We start from the raw sequence: 18,689 nt of genomic DNA on the forward strand, positions 1-18,689 counted from the left end.
GTCAGTGACTGTGGCTGGCTGGGAGGGTCAGGGTGCTGGTGGCCCAGAGCCACCTCTGCCTCCAGTGTCCAGGAGCCTTGGAAGCTTAATCTACTGAGCGAAGCTAGGAGGACTCTGGTGTCCACTCTTTATGCTAAACCTCTTTATTCTTGAAGAAAACCCAGGAAAATGCCTCTCTTAGTCTATAAAGGATGAGAATATTACATTTTGGTGTTGGATCTGTTTCCTGTTCCTGGACCCACCTTGCTGAGTGGCCCTGGTCTTCTGAAGTATCTTGAATGGATGTCCATGTGCTAGGCCGGAAAGTTGTCCCTGAACACTCACCCGCACATCAGTTAATAATCAGCACCAGTGAGAGGAAACCGGATTTGATTTGATTTTTTATTTTATCCACAGTCCCCTTTTCAAGTTATTAAGATCCTTACAGAGGGCAGAATCTGGGCAGTACCGTGTAGGTACAGGACAGACTAGTCCCCAGGCTCTCTAAAACCGAGTTAAGTTGCTTGGGCTGGCTCCCTCTGCTTAAGCACTGTTGCAGCTGTGTGGCAAGCCAAAAACCTGGGCTCTGGCCACTCCCCCGGGGTTTCTGCCTTGAGGCTTGCCTCCTGTTTCTCAGGACCTGGACAGCAGCTCAGCTCAAGCGGTAACATTTAACCTCCAACTCCTGTGTAGAGCAGAGAGTTGACTCTGAGGTAACCCTGGCTGGGAATGAGCTGGGCCAAGCCTGAGCAGAGAGACGGCCTACTCCCGATCTGTAGCCTCACTGGAGAGTTGCTTGGGAGAAATGAAGTACAAGGACAGAGACCACCTTAGTCTCACATGATGCAGTCAACAGCTGACTTGAATGCTAGCTTGACTACTTCGCCCCCACAGCTCGCCAGTGCTGAGGGTGGCCTGGAAGGCAGGTCAGGAATGTGGGTGTGTTTGCTTGCTCCCCTCCCTTGCCAGCAACTTTTTGGATAAAGCAGCTTGCTTTATCCATAGCTTCTTCATCTTTATTCCTTTCCCCCTAATCCACAGACCCTGTTTGTCCCCCAAAAGCTAGTTAACCAGGACAGTAGCCACAAGTGGGTTTCTGTAACAATCTTCTCTCCCTAAGGTTTCTGCAGATACCTAGAGCCTGGTTGTGGGGTTTACCTCATCTGCCCACAATCTCTGCCTCCACCCTCCTGGACTCACCCTTGTCCTTCTTTTAGCCTGTCTTTCTGTAATGGAAGAGGCTGGTGGGAACCCAACTTCACAATGGAATGGACAGGAGAAAACACAGCTAAAGTTGCAAGAACAGACAGGCAGTGAGCCTCTGCCCCAGGCTCTGGCATATAAAAGAGAGGAAGACAGAAATGAGGCTGTGTGCCCCTGTAAAGGAAGCCCCTCTCTGTCTAGCTCAGGTGGTGGAGTAAGCTTCCTGCCCTGCCTTAATCACTGACCGGACAGCATCTTCTATGTGGATAACGTGCATGTTCTCCAAGCTAAACTGAGGGGGGGGGGCTCTCCCTTCAGTGCAAACTGAAGTGTGTCTCTTCCTGAAGTGTGCTGCTTCTCCCAAAGAGAAGACACCAGAAGCAGATGGGTTTGTCCACAGGAAGTGGGGATACAGTAACCCTATGGGAACAGGAGGTGTGGGAATACACTGGAGTGACGAGGGAGCTGCTGAAGACCCCCATATTAGCCATGACAGTTCCATCTCATGCCCTTGCATGTCCTTGTGCTAAAGCAGCAAAGCAGTAGGGCTGGACAAAGTGGGTGACATTCAAGGAAACAATTTCCCAGTCCCCTTTTGGGATACGGACAGACAAAGACAAAATAGTTCCATATATACAAACTTTACACAAAATAAATAAAGAACTATGGCCCCAGGCTGGTATCACCAGGACCTCCCCACCCCGCCTTGTCAGAAGTTGCCCCCTCAGGCCTTAGCCACGGAACCTTCTGAGCCCTGGGCATTTCATATCCCCACCTGAGGAATCCACTTCTGCCCCAGAAGCCCTCCTGGATCAGAATGAACGCTGCATCCCTGAGACCCCTAGTCCTGAGGTCTCTAGAACAGTCTCAGGCCAAATAGTCTTGTGTCCCGGGAATACGCTGGCCTCTCCCCAGCAGGGCTCTAGGCTGCAGTACCCAGTGAGTCTTGGGGAGCCACAGGTTCAGATCCTGTGACTTCCAGTCCCGGGGAGCTCGGTCAGGGCCGGGCTCCTTGCTCCATCTGTTGGTGCTGGGTGCGCACAGCAAACCTGTTGACGTGCACAGGTATGGGCACTACAATCTTGGGGTTTCTCACGGGCTCCCCAGAACGACTGCTCACATTGCCAGCCTTGATGCGCTTCCACTTGGCCCGGCGGTTCTGAAACCAGATCTTCACCTGCACCTCACTGAGCTTGAGGGCGTGGGCGATCTGGGAGCGCTCTGTCAGACTCAGGTATTTCTTGCAGTGAAACTCCTTCTCCAGCTCCAAAAGCTGCTCGCTGGTGAAGGCTGTGCGCCGCCTTCGGCTTTTCCCCCCAGGCGTGGTGACCCCTGTGGCCACTGGTGTCCCCTCCTCAGCACCAGTCCCCAGGCTTCCCTTTAGCTTCGGTTTAGGTCCCAGAAGAGACCCTGGGCCCCCTGCAGAACTGTCCAGGAAGCTGTCCTCGCTGTCACCGCCTGAGCCCTCTTCCTCCTGCTCGCTGCCTGCTGGGTCTCCTGCTGGGGGCTCTAGCTTCTCTTCATCTGAGCTGTACACCTTCCCCTCTGCTGTGGGGGTAGAGCGGGGTGGGGTGGAGAACAGATATATGGAGAAGGAAGGGCAAGGAGAAGGTGTTTTGGAAAAGGCATGTGGAAGCATGGTTGGGAATGATCAATTGCCAATAGGAAAAACACATTCAGAGAGGAAGAGATGGGTCAGAAGGAGACAGAATGGACACCCAGTGGGCAGAGGGAAAAGGTTTAGGAGAGACAAAGAATTGGGAAAAAAGGTTTTTAACCAGCAGACTTCACTATGGAAAAGTAGGGAGGCACTGTGTATAACAGCGCCCCTCCCCAACGTTCCCACCACCCCATTGTGTGCTCACCACCGCCCCCCAGGTACCAAGTGTGGTACCCATCCAAGGCCCAGTGTTGCACTTACACCAGGCCTCCATCCCCAGCCCTGCAGTCCCAGGATGAAGGATGTGGGAGCTGGATGTGGGTTGTGTCCCCAGGAGTCCTAGACAGCCCAAGAGCAAGAGGCATCCTGACTCTCAGACATGCACACTAGACTGGGTCCTAAGCCTGGTCTACTTGGTTCCTGTTCTTAACTAAACCGCACTGCCACCTCCTTATCTGTGGTCACACCTTCTTCCTGTCTGTCACTTGCCTCCCTGGTCCCCTGGCTCATCCTTGATTTTAGCACACTATCATCTCTTTCCTGCTCAGGCTGCTTGCACAGTCCTAGTGGAAGCTTCTTAGGGATCCATAAGAGGAGAATGGTGTGCACAGAGAAGGCCGGGGGGGGGGGGGGGGGGGGGGGGGGGGGGGGGGGCAGCAGGAGGCAGAGGCAGACAGGTGGTGAGGAGAAACCAGAGAAGGGAATGTGGGAAGACTTTTGACTCCTAGTGGGTGACTGTTCTCCCAGGGTAGAAACATTTTCATCTGCAGCCAGTTCTAAGGGTAAATCATTCACTGGCTTTATCATATCCACTGATGTCAGGACTGCACGCATGCATGGCGGATGCTTTCAGGGATGGGGAGATGGCAGCAGGCAAACGCTTGCTGTGCAAGCGTGAGGGATTCAGTATAGATCTGCAGCACCAACATAAGGAGCCACAGTTGGTCAGGTGTGGTGGCCCACACTGTAACCCTTGGTGTGTGTAAGACAGAGACAGATGGATCCTGGGGGCCCACCACTTAACTAGTCTGGCTGAAACAAGAAGCTCTAGTTTTGGTGAGAGACCCTGACTCCAATATGTTGTGGGTGGCCCTGTTGCTGTTGTATTTTGATGTTAATTCTGCTTTCCCGGGAGGGGTTGTCTGGAACGAGGAAGGAGTTACCTACTCAGGTGACTTCTTGTGAGCCATTGAATGACCACCTAACAAATAATAGCCACCTAGTGAATAAAGGAGCCAATCACTGGGCGAGTAGATGGGTCTTCCGGGTTGGACAGAGGAAGAGAGGAAGCAGGAGAGAGTTAGGGGCTTTTTGGATGGAGATAGTGACAGGACAAGATGTGGCTACTAGTCTTCTGGATTAGATGGCTTCAGGATTTAGATTTAATAGGGCTCACAAGCTTAGGACTCTAGTTACTAGTCTCTAGTTACACCCAGAGATTGAGATACTAGTGTTTCTGAACTAACTTTGTGCAGTGGTCTCCTTTACGCGGCAGTTTGACTGGGTTCAAGAGAGAAAGGTACAGTGGCAAAGCATGGGTTTGCCTGATGTGCACTACAAAGGCTGTAGGGGTTTTGGAGCATGGGGCTACTATGATAACAACCTGCCAGTGGGAGCTTAACAAGCAGGGTGGGGAGATTTTGGAGCTCTGAGTCAGTGTCTCCATGAGGTAAGAACTGGCCAGCAAGACCACCAGGGCTGAGAGTAGCAGTGTGTAGCACAGGAACTTGTCATTCTTTCTAATATTTCCCTCAACACACACACACACATGCATACACACACATACACACACACACCCACATGCATACACACATACACACACACATGCATACACACACATGCACACATACACATGCATACACACACATGCACACACACATACACACACACATGCACACATACACATGCATACACACACATGCACACACACATACACACATGCAAACACACACATACACACATACATGCATACACACACATGCATACATACACACATGCATACACACACATGCATACACACACATGCACACACACATACACACACATGCATACACACACACATACACACACATGCATACACACACACACACACACACACACACACGAAAATGTAATTAAGGGCTGGTGAGATAGTTCCACAGGTAAGAGCACTGACTGCTCTTCCAAAGGTCATAAGTTCAAATCCCAGCAACCACATGGTGGCTCACAACCATCCATAATAAGATCTGATGCCCTCTTCTGGGGTGTCTGAAGACAGCTACAGTGTACTTACATATAATAAATAAATAAATCTTTTTAAAAATGTAATTAAAACAGCAATAAAATGGAGAACTGATTTGAGGAAGAAATCCTGACATCAACCTACAGCTTCTACATGAACCATGCAGTCTAGCACCTGCACACACTGCACATGAGTACACACCATACATGCACACACCAAACTCAAGTGCACGCACACGCGCACACACACACACACACACAAAATAATTTCCTTTAAATATTTTTTCAGTGTTTAAGTTTTACAAACTCCCTTTTTTTCTGCCTAAGGACAAAACAGAAATCCAACAGATAGCCCACCTCCCAGTAGGAAGAACACAAGGATGCTGTAACTTTGAAGTTCAGTGAAGGCAGGACTGCATGAGAACAGTAATGCAGCCCATCTCCACATCGCACACTCCCAATGAGTCCACACCTGTTCCTTCATGCCTGCTGCTTTTCCTCAGGATCCTTGGAGGCTTTTGTCTCTGAGGCCATGACCCCCGATGCCACCACTGTAGTCAGCATCTTCATGTTGCCCCTGACCCAGCTTGCAGCAGGCCAGCCAGGGTCTAAACTGCCTCTTATCTTCCCATAAGCAGCTTGCTATTCAGGTGCCTCATTCTGTTTAGAAAAATCACCAACACCCAGGGATGTCCAGATATGGACGATATACTTTACCACACTCATACATCAGCCACACTTTCTTTCTGACCTCAGCCCTGGACACAGACATGGCAAGATTTAAGGCCTGGAGGCTGGAGAGATGGCTCAGCGGTTAGGAGCCCTGGCTGCTCTTGTGGTTCTATTCCCAGTACCGATCCACAAGGTGGCTCACAACCATCTGTAACTATAGTTCCAAGGGCTCTGATGCCCTCTTCTGTTCTTTCTGGGTACTGCATGCACAGGGAGCACAGACATACATGTAGATGCTCATATACATACATAAGGAAATAAAAACCAATCGATCTTTTGTTGGAGATTCGGGACATGGATGCCCTCCTTCCTCTTACTAAAAGGTCTTGTTCACATTTTTCTCATTTCCACAGACTCAGACTTCTCGAGGTCCAAATGGAAACCTTAACCTTTCTTTCCCCTTCGCGGTGCTTCCCCATCTTCAAACTCCACCATGATACCACTTGGTAGTTGTTTCTTACTCTCGTGGTCCCATTCAACCCCCACAAATCTGTCTCTCAGATCTGCCCAGAGCTGGACCCTTTCTTGCCACCTCCTTACCAACCTGGCTCCTTCTAAAGGTTTCCCTGTCTTCTGTCCCTACCAGTCCCCAGCCTTCTCTCTGTCAGGAGCATCCTACTCCTTGAGATCAAGCATCAGCTCCATCCTTCACTCCTGAGACGGGCTCTTCTTCCTCCATCCTCTTGGAGGATGCTTAAGATGCTTCTTAGACTCATCTGCTGCCACAGCATGTGACATTAATGTTAGTCACTTTATTTTTTTAAAAGCTATGTCTCGAGCTGGAGAGATGGCTCAGCAGTTAAGAGCACTGACTGCTCTTCCAGAGGTCCTGAGTTCAATTCCCAGCCCCCACGTGGTGGCTCACAACCATCTGTAACAGGATATGATACCCTCTTCTGGCACACAGGCGTGCATGCAGACAGAGCACTCATACATTAGTAAATAAATAAATCTAAAAAAACCCTATGTCTCTTCCTATTAGAATATAAACTTCATGAAAATATAGATTTCAGTCATATCTTACTCACAGTTGTGGCTTTGGGATCATAAAAATTACCTATAAAGTAGTCACTTAATAAATACTTAACATGGGCTGGTGAGATGACTCAGTGGGTAAGAGCACTGATTGCTCTTCTGAAGGTCCTGAGTTCAAATTCCAGCAACCACATGGTGGCTCACAACCACCCGTAATGAGACCTGACGTCCTCTTCTGGTGCATCTGTAGACAGCTACAGTGTACTTATATAATAATAAAAATAAATAAATCTTTGGGCTGGAGCAAGCAGGAACTGAGTGGACGGGGTTGACCAAAGCAAGGAGAGGTCCTAAAATTCAATTCCCAACAACCACATGAAGGCTCATAACTATCTGTACAGCTACAGTGTACTCACATACATAAAATAAATAAATAAATCTTTAAAAAATAATACTTAACATAATAAAACAGCTATTTCCAGCATGTTCATGCATTTCCCCTCATCAGTTCCCTTCTTGATCTCTTCTGAGATACCTGCTTCAACTCTACCCATCCCCATCCCCAGAAAGGACCTCTCCTCTTCTTTTATCACCCTACCCTCTGTCCAGTATGCCTCAGACCTTCCCATGCACAGAGGAATGCCACAGGGTCTTCTGGTGCTAAGAGTAATGGCCTTGGGAATTTTCTTCACTTCTAAGTCCTGTGGTTTCAATTTTAAAAACATACTTTGTAGCAATTCATAATATGTTAACAAAAATGTAGCCTGATAGTGCAGTGTTTTAAACAGTGTTAAAAAGCCAGAAACTGGATTTCAGGGCTTGAAGGATGGAATCATTTAGTATGGTGCCAAGCCCTCAGGGGACGTCCAATAAATCTAAATTGATGATGATTGAGAGGAGGCTCCCAGCTCCTCGGTCTGGCAGAGCCCTCCTGAGATAATCTCATCCATCCCTCTGTCTTCAGACAGACCCAGTAACTTCAGCCCACACAAGCAGGCCACCCTCAGTGCCGCTTTTAAAGCCACACATGGAGTGAGGGTTCATGGCCTCTCTCTGTTTCTTGATCCCTGTGGGACACTGAGTGGCAGGGGCAAGAGTTTCTGTCTGCGCCTTTATGATCGTGACATTGAAGACTCTGATAAGCTACCTCTAGATAGGGGTGGGGGTGGGGCAACCGAGAGGAACACACAGCCACCGGCCTCAAAGGACAGCTTTTGGAACAATGAGGAGATCCACAAGAGGGGAGAAGGAAAGGCAAACGCCGGCAGCCCGAAGGAGGCTGAAGCCAGAGAGAAGTGGCAGAGAAACCAAATGGTGGACCAGACAGTGAAAGGCTGGGTTTCGTAGAGACAGCTAAGATGGGGGTGGGGGGTTAAACAGTACACCCCGGGCCCCAGTACTGACATGTGTGTTGCTGTCTCTTGCTCTTTGCTCCACCAGAAGAGGGCGCACTGAGAACTGGGACGGAGTCAGCAACCAGGAATGAATGAGCTACTCAGCTACCCATGGAAGAAAGGCAGGCAAGCGGCCCAGGTAGCTTACCATTTCTACAGAACTTAGGAAGGAAATGCAGCGGCTGGAGAGAAGACTCATTATAATCATTTGTAACCCGGCTCTAGGGGATCCAGTGCCCTCTGTTGACCTTCTTGGGCACCAAGGATGTATGTGGTACACACACACATGCAGGCAAAACACTCACACATAAAATAAAATGAATAGTCTCTCTGACCCTTTCCTCTCTCTCAGACCCTTCTCTCCCTCTCTCCCCTTCCCCTTCCCACCCCTCTCTCCATGTGTTCCTGGATCCCCGCCTCAACTCCCCTTCCCATGCCCCCAAATAAATTCTATTCTATACTAGAAAAAAATTAAAATGAATAAATCTTTTTTAATAAAAGAAAGAAGGGAGGGGGGAGGGAGGGAAGCAGAGAGGGAGGGAGGGAGGAAGAAAACGCAGCTGGGTGTGGTATTATGGTGACGCACACCTTTTATCCCAACACTCGGGAAGCAGAGGCAGGTGGGTCTTTATGAATTCAGGGCTGCTCTGATACCCACACTGAGTCTCTCAGCCAGGACTGTAAAATAAGACCCTACTTTTAAAAAGAAGAGAAAAACAAACTACTCCATTTATCTGCTTTGTAATGAATATTAATGGTGAAAGCGTCAAGACAAAAAACTCCAACAACACATTTTTGTTGATGACTGAACACTAGCAGAAGCACTAAGCCTGTGGCTTGCGAGCGAGCGATGAGGCTCTCTCAGAGTAGCTGTGTGCTTGGAGCTCCCTATGGAGGTCCGGCTGGCCCTGAGCTTGCAGCTCCTGTTTCTGCCTCCTGAGGAATAGCATGCATGGGTTGGGTTTGCCAGGCCTAGCTGTCAAACCTTTCTGATAAACTTTTTTTTTTTCCCCGAGACAGGGTTTCTCTGTGTAGCCCTGGCTGTCCTGGAACTCACTCTGTAGACCAGGCTGGCCTCGAACTCAGAAATCCACCTGCCTCTGCCTCCCAAGTGCTGGGAATAAAGGCGTGAGCTAGCATGGCCAACTTCCATTAACATCTTTTTTTTTTTTAAGATTTATTTATTTTATGTATATGAGTACACTGTAGCTGTCAGTCACACCAGAAGAGGGCATTGGATCCCTTTACAGATGGTTGTGAAACATCGTGAGGTTGCTGGGAACTGAACTCAAGACCTCTGGAAGAGCAGTCAGTGCTCTTAACCACCGAGCCATCTCTCCAGCAGCTGCCCCCCCCCCAACATCTTATAATGGGAAATAATGATTCTTATGGAGGAAATCGTCGACAAAATGAAAGAAGGTTTTCAAGTGCGAGTAACCTAACTGCTAGGGCGGTGGCCAAGAAGGCAGAAAGGTCCTGACCTTGTGTGTGAGGATGTTGCCTGGTGCCAGAGTGTGCTAGGCTCCCTGTGGGTTCAGAGCCTGTGGAGAACCCTGTTGTCTCTGGCTGGTTAGTTGGAAACAGGCAAAGTTCACGGGACAGCTCCTCATGGAGTTATCTTCCTGGGAACCGGAAATCACAAAGCTTGAACTACAGTTACACGGAGAGCTGATGCAAGAGAGCTGCCCCTGCCCACCTACTGAATCCAGACTCTGCACTCAGGCTGCAAGGACTACAAGAACGTGGACAGTGGCTGCTCCCGCAGGAAGGGCGGAGGCTCCAGAGACAGAGGAGTCCCATGGAGGAAAAAGGCCTAGCAAAGAACAACAGGCAACTAAGGAATGCAGAGTGGGAGAAATAGTCTTCTCCAGAGAAGAGCATGCTAGTTGGCTATCCAGTAACAAGTAATGAGCCCTGAAAGCACATACGTGTAATGTGATACAGACTGAGCAGGGGTGTTTAGTAATATGTATGACTGTACATGTATGCATGCATAATAATTAATGAAAAAAAGAGGTCAAGAATTTGCAAGAGAGCAAGGGGAGAGGGAAGGGAGAGATGGTGTAATTATATAATAACCTCAGAAATAAATGGAATAAAAGGTTCAGCTGAGCCAGAGAGGAGCTCAGAGGCCACACAGAACCTATGGGAGGTATTTCCCCATGGAGAGGATACAGTGTCAAGGTGGCCGTGGTCGTGCATGCCCGAAATCCTGGCACCTGGGAGGTCAAGGCTTCATGGAGTTTGAGGCTAGCCTTGGGCAGTCCCAGACTTGCCTGCTAAAGAGGGGAACCTGTACTGGGGTCACCAAGGATGATGAGATGAAGGCCCTTCTTCCGACAAGGGCTACCTACCCCTTCTCCTACTCCCCAGCCACTCAGCCTTTTCCCAGCAGGTGGGGTCAATTCTCCAAAGACACCTGTACTTTCCAGCCAGGGGCCATGACTGAACCCCTCCCCTCTGCAAGCCAGGGCAGCCTCCTGTTTCTGACTCATCCGGCTCCTGTTAGGGATTTGCATGGGGTCAGCAAGCCATGGTCTCTCTGGAACTTGATATATCACAGAGAGCATCTATGTCTCTCATTACTATTTTCCCATCCGTCCACATTCCTTGCTTCACACAAACGGAACGTTCACTAGATCACTGCCATCCTGCCTCTCATAGCTTTGTGACAAGCTCAGGGTAGGTCCCAGTCCCCATGTGCCCCAATTAGTTCTTCTATCTTGACACAAGCTAGAATTGTCTGAGAAGAGAGAATCTAGTGGAGGGACTTCCTCCATTAGATTGGGCTGTGGGTATGTCTTTGAGGATATTTTCTTGGTTAATGATTGAGAGGACCCAGACCGCTTCAGGCAGTGGTACCTAGCCTTGAGCAGGCAATCTTGGGTTTTATAAGAAAGCAGACTGAGCAAGCCATGAGGAGCCTGTAAGCAGTGTCCCTCTGTGGCCTTTGCTTCAATTCTTGATTAAGTTCTTGTCCTGGCTCCCCCGATGATAGACTGTGATAAGGACACAGAAGCCATAAAACCCCTTTCCTCCCCAAACTGCTTTTGCTCAGAATGTTTTATTGCAACATCAGAAAGCAAAGTAGGTTCCCAGGCCACGTCAGAGCCGGCGACCTTTCAGGGATTCTAGCATGACCACTGCAGAACGCCCTTGTGTAACCCTGGGCTTTTCCATGTGTGTTTTCTTTATCCCGAGGCACTTGCTGAGGTACGGCCGCTCTCCTCTATCAGCACAGACACAGAGTCACTAATCTTGTTTCCAGGTAAAGGAAATGGAATTATGGAGAGATTAAATGATTTTCTAAGTCCCACAGCCAGCGACATTGCCCCATGTCCCTACATCTCAGTCTCTGGGATCCCTACCCATCCAGGCCTTTCCCCCACTTGAAGTCACAGCTCTTTCCCAGTTGCCCGCCTCCAATAGAAAATCGTTTTAAAGTTTTTGGGTTGTTTTTTTTTTTTTTTTATGTGTGTGATTGTTTTGTCTGCAACCATGTGTTTGTACCAAGTGTGTGCCTGATGCCCAAGGAGACCAGAAGAGACCACCAAAACCCCTGGATATGGAGTTATAGACAGCTGTGAGTCACCATGCGGGTGCTAGAAATTGAAGCCAGGTCCTCTAGAAAAAGCAGCCAGCAGCGCTCTTGACTGCTGAGCCACTTCTCCAGCCCTAAAATACCTTCTTATCAGATTCAAATGTAAGCTTGATGTCCTTCACACACACACACACACACACACACACACACACACACACACACACACGGGCTCTAATTTAATTACCAAATCACACCTAATGCACTCACAGACGATTCCTGAAATTGCCACAGAAGAGGACCTCGCCAAGCATCACGCTGGTTTTAGGAGGTGAGTTCTCCCAACATTTCCAAGGCAAAGTTCCCACGGAATCGTTCTTGCCCTGACTAGCTGGCATGATGGAATCTTTTTTTTTTGGTTTTTCGAGACAGGGTTTCTCTGTGTAGCTCTGGCTGTCCTGGAACTCACTCTGTAGACCAGGCAGGCCTCGAACTCAGAAATCCACCTGCCTCTGCCTCCCGAGTTCTGGGATTAAAGGCGTGCGCCACCACGCCCGGCTTGGCATGATGGAATCTTACCAATCAGCTTTCCTTTTCTTTGAAAATGTATTTCCTAGGTCTGGAGAGGTTGCTCAGCGTAAGGGCACCTCTTGCAGAGGACCTGAGTTCAGTTCCAAGTACCTACATCAGGTGACTCACAATGGCTAGGTCCAGGGTGGTAGGTCCCTTGTGGGCATCTGCATTCACATGCACATACACCCACAGGCCATACAAACAGTCATGTAGTGGTTTGAATAGGTTTGGCCCCCATAGACTCATATGTATGAATGCTTGGCCCAAAGAGTGGCACTATTAGGAGGTGTGGGCTTGTTGGAGGAAGTGTGTCACTGTGGGGATGGGCTTTGAGGCCATCCTAGTTGCCTGGAAGACAATCTTCTCCTGGAAGACCACATCTCCTACAAGAAGAGCCCCTCAGCCCACACCTACAACATTCCATCCAAAACAACCCTGCCCCACACCCTGGAGCGCCCCACCTCATCTGGAATTCATTCAGACTTTAAACCTCTCCATAACCCACCGGGCTAGGCGTTACTGTCATCCAATCAATAGCATCAAACTGAAACACACACCTAAGAGCATAGGAATTCTGATGAAGAGGAAAGTCTGGAGAGGAGGAGAGATCAGGTCCCAGTGCGGCACAGGAGAGAGACTGAGGCCAAAATTAGAGAGCAACTAGAAAGCCTACAGAAGAGAGAGAGCCAGACATGAGCATGGCGGCTTGAGCATGGTGGCCAGACATGAGCATGGCGGCTTGCATCTAGAATTCCACTCCTTGGGATCCTAGGGCAGCAAGACCATGGCTCAGAGCTAGCCTGGCCTATAAAGCCAGTCTCTATCCCCTCCCCACAAAGCAAAAAGGCAAAGGCAAATTTGAACCTGTATTAGAGTCAGCATGATATCCCATTCTCTCTGTCTCCTATAAAGTCCTCAGACTACTGTGTCCACCACCACCCCAGAAATAATAATAATAGTAATAATAATAATAATGTTATCTCGTTCTATGCCACTCCCAGTAAAGAGACCTCTCAGAACAGAATTTTGTAGAAAGCTACCATCTAAGAACTAAGACAATGATGATTTTTCCTTTTAATTAATTAATTTTTAATTTATTTTTCTGTGTATAGGTGTTTTGCCTCAGTGAATATCTGTTTACTACATGTGTGTCTGGTACCCATGGAGACCAGAAAGTAGTGTTGGATCCTCTGGTATTGCAGTTACTAAAGGCTGTAGCTATCACGTGGGTGATGGGAACTAAACCCAGTACTCTGAACTACTGAGCCACCTCTCCAGCAGCCTCCACCCACCCCTACAGGTTCTCATATAGCTCTTGGCTGGCCTCAATCCCTCACTGTTTACTATTTGTTAAGGATGACCTTGAACCTCCTGTCTGTATCTCCTTGGTGCTTAGATTCAAGGCATGTACCACCACACCTGGCTCTGGGGATCTGCCTCATGCTAGGCAATCAATCTGCTGGTTGAGCTACATCCATAGCTCTCCAGTGATACTTCCTTTACATCCAGGACTCAGTGGAAGGGTCTTCCTGTTTGCCTGGAAACTGTGAGATAACACGGTGGCTCTCATTTCTCTGGTAAAGGTCACTGGAGTTTCACAAGTTAGCCTTGGCTATTTTCCTCAAAGAAGTAGCAACACTGGCTCTGAGCCCATCATTCCCAGGCACAAGCTGTCCTGGTGCCTCAGCTCTTTCCTCTGCTACCACTCTGTATAGAAACGATGTTCCGGTGTTATCTGACATAAAGAATAAACTGAGCCAGCAGGGCAGTGGTGGCGCATGCCTTTAATCCCAGCACTTGGGAGGCAGAGGCAGGAGGATTTCTGAGTTCGAGGCCAGCCTGGTCTACAGAGTGAGTTCCAGGACAGCTAGGGCTACACAAGAGAAACCCTGTCTCGAAAAACCAAACCAACCAACCAAACAAACAAACAAACAAACAAACTGGACAGGCAACCATTTAAAAGACAGGCATAGATCCTCAGCCCAGCCAGCAACCCCTGCTCTTGCTGCCTCTGCCATCCATACCAGGTACATACAAAATACACATCCAGTTTCCAACTACACAGCCTGGTTCCACCTCCCCAGTCTCTGGTGGAAACTCAGTCTTAAACCCAGGCCTGATGTCACCACACTATGTGCACAGCCAGTCTGCCCCTGCCTTCTCCATGGTCACTCCACATTGGGAAGCACAGAAGTCCCAGATCGCTTGTTCAGGGTGCCTTTAATATATATTAAATATTACATGTGCACGCACACACACACACACACACACACACACAAGCCCATGGGTATCAGAAGAGAAATTGGGTCCTCTGGAAGAGCTACAGGCAGTCGTGAGCAACCACACTGATGCTGGGAACTGAATCCAGGTCCTCTGTAGGAGCTGCAAGTGCTCTTAGTGGCCAAGCCATAGCTCCACCTCATCAATAATGGTATCCTTAAGGATCAAGCAGACTTGTAAATCAGGCTTGGTAGCTCTAACCCCAGTTAATTAAGAGGGTCAGACAGGAGAATCATGTGCTGTGGGCCAGCCTGGAACTGTGAGGCCCACTCCATCTTTTAAATAAATAGACAAATAAACAAGCAAACAAATAAACAATAAGCCCAAGCACATTAAAAAAACAAACACTTGTTCAGCTGGAAACAGCCTTGATGATAACTTAATTCAAAGCCATGATTTTACTGATGAGGAAGAAGAGAGTCTCAATGTTCTGTGTCCATGTGAATAATGCACAGGACTCTGGCACTCGGGGCTTTGCATGGTCTCCCCCCATGGCTCCCCATGAAAATTCTAGCTTTGTTACAACCCCTGTTCTGACCCCTCTTTCCTGTGCTTCACTGTTTGGAAATCTGCTGCTGCTACCCAGGTCAGAAACATTTCCGTTAGTCTCATCCTTTGCACGGTGCTTTCTGCTGTGGCCCTCGTGGCTCTCGTGCCCACGGTTTCCACAGCCAGGATCTACCTCACATACAGATGCTCACTGCCACAGGAAGCCTTTTACTCTTCCCAGGGGCCAGTGGAGACCCTACTTGGTGGCTTTGACCATCATGAGGCTGTCTCTCCTGAGGACACCTGAATTCAACCTGCTAGCCTCCCTCCCTTAACCCGCCTTTCCCCGAGCCTTTCCCCAGTCAATAGTGCCTCCAAATTCCTCCAAACTGGTAACTCTTCCCACATGTTCAGAGTTTGACCACGACTGCCAGCCACTCCTGTGCAACAGGAGCCCAGGCTTCCCGCGTCTGTGCACAAGGGCTGAGACACACCCCCGTCTCTAACTCCAGCTCACACACAGCTGTGTCTCCCCACCCAGTCCAGGCTTTGCCTCACACCCTCTCAGTCAGTGTTTCTCAGCCTTCCCAATGCTGTGAGCCTTTAATGCAGCCCCTCATGTTGTGGTGACCTCCAACCATAAAATTATTTTTGTTGTTACTTCATTACTGCCATTTTGCTACTGTTGTGAGTCATAAAGTAAATATCTGCTTTCCGATGGTCTTAGGCAACCTGTGAGAAAGGGTTGTTCAATCCCCCAAAGGATGAAGACCCAGAGGCTGAGGACCGCTGCTCCAAATCATGTTCTCACCTCCCTCCACCGCAACTCTTCTCTCAACATGCCCACATAAGTCTCTTTCTTTGTACACCTGATTTCTATTTCCTGATGTCAAGTCAGCTCATGGAAAGACCCAACTCGTCAATGACCTTTGAGGGAGAGCCCTTGCCTGCAGCTTCTTAGAGCAGCCTTTAGCACAACACAAAGCCCTTTGCTCATATTATTATATCCTCTCTTCTTTCCAACTGAAATATCTTCTTCTTCATCATCACCATCACCATCACCATCACCACCACTATCACTACCAGCAGTAGCAGCAGCTGTAGCATTGAGACAGAGGCTTGTCCTGGCTGGCCTGGCACTTTCTGGATAAACCAGCCCAGCCTTGAACTCCCAGGGATGCACCTGCCTGTGCCTCTGGAGAGCTGGCATTAAAGACATGCCCACCATGCCCAGCCATTATTATTGTTATTAAAACTGTATCTTTTCTTCTCCTCATCATCCTCTTTCTTCTCCCTCCTCTCTTCCCATACTGGGAGAGGTAGCATAGCACAAACCTTTAATCCCAGGCAGAAAGAGGCAGATCTCTGAGCTCTAGCCCAGCCTGCCTGGTCTACAAAGTTAGTTTCTGGATGGCCAGGGCTACACAGAGAAACCCTGTCCTAAAAAACCAAAAGGAAAAACAAACAAACAAACCAAAAAAATTCCTGGCTGGGCATGGTGGAGCACACCTTTAATCCCAGCACTCGGGAGGCAGAGGCAGGTGGATTTCTGAGTTCGAGGCCAGCCTGGTCTACAAAGTGAGTTCCAGGACAGCCAGGGCTACACAGAGAAACCCTGTCTAGAAAAACAAAACAAACAAACAAACAAAAATCCTGGAAAGGAATTCTCTTCCCAGTCTTTTGTTTTGTTTTGTTTGGTTTTGGTTTGGTTTGGTTTTTGGTTTTTCTAGACAAGGTTTTTCTGTAGCCCTCGCTGTCCTGGAACTCACTCTTTAGACCAGGCTGGCCTCGAACTCAGAAATCCACCTGCCTCTGCCTCCCAAGTGCTGGGATCAAAGGCGTGTGCCACCACCGCCCAGCTTCTTCCCAGCTTCTGTGAAACGTGCCTCCACATTTGTGTGTCACCACAGTCGCTACTTGTTCCCACACAAGCCCACACACCTTAGCACAGTTCCAGTCCTCCAGGGCTGCCAGAAACTTTGAGATTTGTCCCTCCTGAGGGGTTCTTCATGATCTTTGTACCATGAACTCCCTGGCAGGTAGATAAAGGCAGCCCCTTCTCAGCTGTGAAGCAGAGAACACTTTTACGCCCAGAAACACAGTGATGGGGCCGGGTGGGGGGATGGTTTGGGGGCTAAGAGTGACAATGCTCTTGGTGAGGACAGAGGTCACCAAGACCTACAGCCACTTGTACAAGCTCACAAGTGCTTATAACTCCAGGTCCAAAGGAACAAAATTGTCCTTCTACCTTCAGAGGCTTTATTTATATGCAAATACTCACACATAGTCACACACATGTACATGTCATTAAAAATAAAATTAAAAAATAATAAAATAAATCATTTTGGAAATTTGCTGGTTTTTGTTTGAGGCAGAGTCTCTCCAAAGAATGTAAACTTTCATGAAATATGTTTCTATCCATGAAGAAAACTTCCTGTATTGCTAAGACAATCATGGATTTTGTCCCACACTCACAAATTAAAGAGCATGCTGAGTTTTGGTAAGGAGTCAGCAAGAGCTATGGTGTTTAACTCCCCCATCTTCACAGGTTCCTGACAGGAGGTCCTCGGAGTTCAGATCCTTACTTTAAACACTTGGTCTAGGAACTGAAAGGAACTTCAAAGGCCCCTTCAGTGGTTAGGTGTGTCACCACCCTTAGTCCAGAGGCAGGTAGATGAAAGTGAGTTCAAAGTCAGCCTGGACTACATAGCAAGTTCCAGGCCAATATAATGAGTTTCTGTCTCAAAACCAGACAAACAAACAACACACACATATACACATGCATATACATGCACATGCACACACACTTGCACACACACACACACACACACACACACATGTACATACACACTTATGCAAACACACACACACACACACAAGTACCTCAATGAAAACTTTTGATCTAGATGAGGAAAATAAAGCCTAAAGATGTTATGTGACAGTGGCTCTCCCAAAGTGTCTTAAACATACATGGCCTACAATAACATAGTCTCTAATTGAAGCAGGTGCCTTATCAAAATTACACAGCAAAATAAAAGACAAAGCTGAGAATGGAGCTGCCAAGTAAATGCTCCTCAGTCACACTGAGCTAAGGCACCATTCGTCTTTTCTAATTGTTTACAATTACAGTGTTTATTTAGTGTGTCTGTGTGTACATGAGCACAGATGACATGTGAGTACATGAGCATGAGTGACACGTGAGTACATGAGCATGAGTGACATGTGTGTACATGAGCACAGCTGACATGTGTAAATGAGCATAGATGACATGTGAGTACATGAGCACAGATGACATGTGTGTACATAGCATGAGTGACATGTGTGTACATGTGCATGAATGACATGTGTGTATATGTGCACATGAGCATGGATGACATATATGTACATGAGCATGGATGACAAAGGACAGCTTTTGAGAGCCAGTTCTCCTTTCACCATGTAGTTCTCAGGGGTTTAAACTCAGGGCTTCAGGCTTGACAGCAAGAGCTGATGCCATTTTTCACTTGTCTTCTTTTAAAAGCCAATGGAGTTCTGACCACAGCGACACATGCCATCATTGCCAGCACTGAGGAGGCAGAGGCAGGAGGAGTTCTGTGAGCTGTGGTCTATCTGGTTCCAGGTCAGCCAGGGCTACATGGAGGAGAGA

The 18,689-nt window shown here is 48.3% G+C and overlaps 1 protein-coding gene across 1 annotated transcript in view; it reads right to left on the bottom strand.

Annotated features, from left to right (window-relative positions):
- Positions 1-2,028: 2,028 nt before the first annotated feature.
- Positions 2,029-18,689, bottom strand: part of Gbx1 (gastrulation brain homeobox 1) — a 23,171-nt gene continuing 6,510 nt past the window's right edge. The window contains exon 2 of the mRNA XM_021163956.1: positions 2,029-2,730. Coding sequence (XP_021019615.1) covers positions 2,180-2,730 — 551 coding nt within the window. The 3' untranslated portion in view covers positions 2,029-2,179. The remainder of the gene's footprint in view (positions 2,731-18,689) is intronic.

Source organism: Mus caroli, chromosome 5 (genome assembly GCF_900094665.2).
Source record: "Mus caroli chromosome 5, CAROLI_EIJ_v1.1, whole genome shotgun sequence".
Taxonomy (NCBI): Eukaryota; Metazoa; Chordata; class Mammalia; order Rodentia; family Muridae; genus Mus; species Mus caroli.